The sequence below is a fragment of the Nannospalax galili genome, unplaced genomic scaffold (genome assembly GCF_000622305.1).
Source record: "Nannospalax galili isolate Female #2095 unplaced genomic scaffold, S.galili_v1.0 scaffold25, whole genome shotgun sequence".
NCBI lineage: Eukaryota > Metazoa > Chordata > Mammalia > Rodentia > Spalacidae > Nannospalax > Nannospalax galili.
In genome coordinates this window covers 3,872,449-3,877,687 of record NW_008355642.1, presented here as the reverse complement: position 1 = coordinate 3,877,687, position 5,239 = coordinate 3,872,449, and the positions used below count along the sequence as shown (strand labels likewise).

Sequence of the window (5,239 nt, the reverse complement as noted above, 5' to 3'; positions counted from 1 at the left end):
TCTGGGTGAGAAGGGTCAGGAAGCAGTATTGTTTCCCCAGCTGTCTGGGGCCCCAAGACTAGGAGTGGCGCAGGGCTCAAACTAGGAGTATAGAACGGCGAGGGGGGAGGATGGAAGGGTGAATGTGGCTTAGGGAGTCCCAGCGCGGAGAGCTGCGCTGTAGACTTACCCCAAGAGCTATTTTTAAAAAATTTTATGTGTAAGTCAGGCGTGGTGGCACACGCCTTTAGTCCCAGCACTGGGAGGCAGAGGCAGGTGATCTCTGTGAGTTCAAGCCCAGCCTGGTCTACATAGTGAGTTCCAGACCTGCTGGGGCTACAGGGAGACCCTGTCTCAAAAAGACCGAAAAAAAATTACGTGTATGAATGTATTGCCTGCATGTAAGTGCACCTGTGGAACTGGAGTTACAGACTGTTAGCTTTTGTTAGCTGCCATGTGGGTGCTGAGAATCGAACCCAGGTCCTCTGCAAGAGCAACCAGTGCTTTTAACTGCTGAGCATCTCTCCAGATAATAGTACTTAAAAAAAAAAAAAAACTAACTACAAGACCATCATTAGATCTATTCAATGAACATTAACCCTTTGCCAAGTGTGGTAATGCAAACCTTCCAGGATTTGGGAAGCATGAATACAGGAAGTTCTTGAGTTGGAGGCCACCCTTCCAGCCTTGAATACATAAGGAGATCCTGTCTTAAAACACTCAGGAGGCAGAGGCAGGCAGATATCTGTGAAATGGAGCCCAGCCTGGTCTACATAGGGTGATCCAGGCCAGCTGGGGCTACAGGGAGACCCTGTCTCAAAAAAAAAAAAAAAAGATAAAATAACAAAGTTGACACTGACTCATTTAAAAAAATACTCAGTGAACAACAGTCATATTTCAATTGTCCCTTGCAAGCCTTTTTTCCAATTGGTTTAAATCGGGATGCAAGTAAGTCTATAAATTGCATCTAGTTGACTGATTACCTGTCACTTTTTATACCATTGACTTGATTGAAGAATGGTTAAACTTTCAGTGGATTAAGTCTTAATATAAATCACTACATTAAACTTAACTTATATATTACCAGACCATGACAGACCAGGTAAATGTAGAGACATTTTCAGATTGAGTAATTAATGGAAAATTCCAGAAAAGTCTTTTTATTTTGAATTATATTCTCAAAGACACAAAATGGAGATTTTGAAGTACGGGACACTGCCTTACTAGTACTGAACACAGTGCCTAATCCAACAGAAGGGAATCTATATTCATCTGTTTAGTAAGGGCATGGCAGACCTTGTAGAAAGTCATGGTGAAAGCGAGAGTTCTTTGAGCAAGACAGAAACACTTCCCAACGTCCATTCACTTTTGTCCGCCTTTGTTCAACCATCTCCTCCTTCAAGGTACAAATAATCTCCCCTTCTTTGCAAACCCTTTCCAACTATCACGATATTAGTATCGTATCTTGCCCTTAGAGGTTCCGAAATGAACACGTAAACGTCTCTCTGGAGTATTTATAGTAGTTAATAAGCCACGTTTTATGCTCAAATCACTTATGTCTGGTTTGGGATCTAACCACATCTCCAGCTCTGATCTCAAACTTCCTGGCACTGAGTCCCAATGGCATTCAGTTACAAGAGGTTCACAGAAGACAACGACTGCTAAAAGGAAAGAAATCCACATAAAACAGTCCTTACAGATCTCCCCGCCTCCCCCCAAAGCCCCGGCATTTCTGAGAAAAGCGGTAGATAATCTAGAAAAAAATCTGAAATTCAGCAAGCTAAGCGGCTGGCCAGGAGAAAAAAGTTAGCTGGGGCTAGCTCAGGCAGTTGGTCTGCAAGTCCTGAGCAGAGCCCCGGCAGCGTGTGGGCGCCCGGGTAAGAGTCAGGCCGGGAAGCCACCAGGGCTTCGCTGACGCCCCCGGGGAGGCGACAGGGCCTCGGGCAGCTTTACCTGGTCAGTTCTGGTAGCCAGGGATTTATCCGCCAGAATTCGCTCCTTCAACTCCTCCAGCTTCCCGCTGTAGGCCAAGTTACAGATCGTTAGGTTAGACACACACCCCTCCATTTCGCCGCTTTCCCAGGATTTCTTTCGGAGAAACGCAGGCCCCGCCCGCCTCATGCGGCCTGTTCCGGCAGCCAGTCAAAAGAGCTAGAGTTCCAACAATCACCCGCCCCTCTGTTTCCGGTGTTGCTTTCCCCACCGCCGGGCGCTTCGGGGGGTTGCAGTTGGAAGGCAGTTCCGGGCAGGGAGGCGCCTTTGCTAACGATGCGGATCCGGCCGTTGGCAGCCGCGAACTACAAATCCCAGAGTCCCTTGCGAAGACCATAGTCAAGTTGCCGGTGGAATCGGCCCAGGATGACAGCTGGAGAATGGAGTCAGGTATGGGGAGCGGCGTCTGGTGGCACTGTGTGAAAGAGCTAGGGTGGGTGGTCGCTGGTGGGTCACAGATTCGGTCTCATGAAACAGGAGCTTGAGCAGGGCAAGAGAATTCTGGGATCCTAAAGATCTTGCCCTTCGGGGCCCTCACTTGCAGTGGCAGGCGGAAGGGACAACAGTTGGAGCAGAGTACTACCTCCTGAGCTTGAACCACTGACTGTGGCTACCCTCCCCCTCCTTGCCACGGCCCAGGGAGTGGAAAGAAGTACAAACTAGTTACCCTGGCACCTCGGTGGACGGGCATCGGGGCAGGGTTCTGCCACAGTGATAGCATATGACACCATACAGATGTGATGTGCCAGAGTGATGCCAAAGACAGGGTGTGATGCCATGGGAGCCACTCGATAGCTAAGGGAGCTCAGTGACTCTAGCTTGGTGGCATTGCTACTTCACGAGCGTCATCTCAGGGATACTGGGGTATAGTATTGGCACTTTAATACCATGATAATGACTATGACATCGAAACTTCCCTAGAACTAATGAGTTAACAGTGTTTCTTTTTATAGACTTCCCAAATAGTGCCGCAGCGGAAGAGATGCAAGGCTTATCTTTCATAGAGTCTATCCAAAGGGCATTGTGACAAAATGTTAAGAATACATTCAAAAAGGTGACTGATATGTTTATATCTCTCCCGTTAGGTATAGCATAGTGCTTGGAAAACTTTGTGAAATGCCAGGTCATAAATATTTTAGGTTCTGCAGGGCAAAAGGTAAAATCAAGGATATTTTGTAAGGATTTATATGACAGGATAGAAAACAAGTTTTGACAGTTTATTGATGAAATTCAAGATGTGATGGTAATGGAGTACTTTCTGTTAACATGGAAATACTAATAAGAAGAATGGGATTCTTTTGAGGATGTAATATTTTGCTTACTTGAAGTTTGAAGTTAATATTCTCTATAATCAAAATTGATTCCAAATGATCTTCTGTTAAAATCGTATATTTTCAATCTATTGAAAATGTTATTTCAGTAAATTCTAATCATTTTATTACATTTTATTGATGTAGTGGTGTGTGTGTGTGTGTGTGTGTGTGTGCGCGCGCGCGCGCGCGCGCGCGCGCCCACACCGTGGGGGGAGGAGGTGTTTTTCTCATCTCTATGTGTGGGCCATAGGGTGAACACACACAGGAGAGGGGGTCTACCGAGAGCGACACAACACCACCCAGTAAATTCTAATCATTTTATTACATTTTATTGATGTAGTGGTGTGTGTGTGTGTGTGTGTGTGTGTGTGTGCGCGCGCGCGCGCGCGTGCGTGCCCATACCATGGTTGGAGTAGTTGCTTTTCTCATCCTTCTATGTGGGTCCTAGGGATTGAACACACAGGTCAGTAGGCTTACCCAGAGAGCGACATCACCAGCCCCAAATTCTGATTTTTATTTAAATAAATTTAAACTTTTTAAGAATAGTTTTAGACTTATAGAAAAGTTGCACAGAAACAGAGTGTGGTGGTGCACACCTTTAATCCCAGCTTGAAGGAGGCAAAGATAGGCAAATCTCTGTGATTTCAAGGCCAGCCTTGTTTACATAGAGAACTCGAAGCCAGCCAGGGTTACATAGTGAGACCCTGTCTCAAAAAAAGTTACAAAGATAGTACAAAATTCCCACATATTCTCCAGATTCTCCTATTTTGTTTTCCATTTCAACAATTTAATTGAGATATAATTTTACATATCATAAAATTCACCTGAGGTTAGGACTGCTCATTGGTAGAGCATTTGCCTGGCATGTGCAAGGTGCTGGATTCAATCCTCAGCACTACATAAAGAAACAAAAAAATAAATAAAATTCACCAGTTTTAAGTATGTAATTGATTGTGACTAAGTTTAAAGAGTGATGCAGCTATCACCATAAATCATTTGTAGAACACTTTGATCTTCACAATAAGATCTATGCCTATTTACAGTTAATGTTTGTCTCTGCTCCCAGTCCAGGCAATCACTAGTGTACCCTTTGCCTATAAATTTGCCTATTCTGAACATTTCTAAGTGAAATTATGTAATATATGTTCTTTTGAGTTTGATTTCTTTCACTTAGCACACTAATTTTGAGGCTTAATCAGATTGTATTATGTATAAGCTTTTCCTTACTTTTTATTGACTGATAATATTCCACTTTATGGACAGTATTATTTGGGGGCATCTTAGTTGTCAATTCACAGAAATTTAGTTCTTTCAAATTATTGTCTGACTAATGCTGCTAAGGATGTTTGCTTGAGAGTCTTTGGGGACATTTGTTCTCATTTCTCTTTAGTAATTCCTGGATAATAGGAAAACTTGTGTTTAATTTTTGAAGAAACTGCAAAACTATTTTCCAAAGAGGCAGCAACTTTTGCACTTCACCTAGTAAAGTACGAGGATTCCTGTTGTTTCATATCCTCACCCAAATTTACTGTTGGGCTCTTCCACTTGTTCTATTGTGTTTGAAAGAGGACATCTTATATAGCCCAGTACGTCTTCAAACTCACCATCCTCCTGCCTCTCAAATGTTGGGATTTTAAATGTGTACCGCAATGCCTGATCCGTACTTTAAAAAAAACATAGCCATCTAAGAAGGTGTGAAATGGTATATTTTTGTAGTATAAATTAAAAAAAAATAATTTATTGAGAATTTCATACATGCATATAAGGTACTTTGATCAAATCCATGACCACTCCCTCCCCTCGAATTCCTCCCATATCTCCCCATCACTTTTTCTATGATAACTTCATGTACTCTTTCTTCTTCTTTAATTTTTTTATGGGGCTTTTTGCTACTCTGACATTTCCCCCTCTGAAGAGGTAACCCTAAAATCGTTTAAGGATTAGATAAAATCTAC

At 43.2% G+C, this 5,239-nt stretch overlaps 2 protein-coding genes across 3 annotated transcripts in view; one reads left to right on the top strand and one right to left on the bottom strand.

Annotated features, from left to right (window-relative positions):
• Psmd10 (proteasome 26S subunit, non-ATPase 10) overlaps positions 1–2,122 on the bottom strand; it is a 16,857-nt gene extending 14,735 nt beyond the window's left edge. For both annotated transcript variants that reach the window (XM_008852966.3, XM_008852967.3), the window contains exon 1: positions 1,933–2,122. In XM_008852966.3, coding sequence (XP_008851188.1) covers positions 1,933–2,100 — 168 coding nt within the window. In that variant the 5' untranslated portion in view covers positions 2,101–2,122. The remainder of the gene's footprint in view (positions 1–1,932) is intronic.
• Positions 2,123–2,200: 78 nt separating this feature from the next.
• Atg4a (autophagy related 4A cysteine peptidase) overlaps positions 2,201–5,239 on the top strand; it is a 75,239-nt gene continuing 72,200 nt past the window's right edge. Inside the window, exon 1 of the mRNA XM_008852965.2 lies at positions 2,201–2,361. Within this exon, the coding sequence (XP_008851187.1) occupies positions 2,352–2,361 (10 nt within the window). The 5' untranslated portion in view covers positions 2,201–2,351. The remainder of the gene's footprint in view (positions 2,362–5,239) is intronic.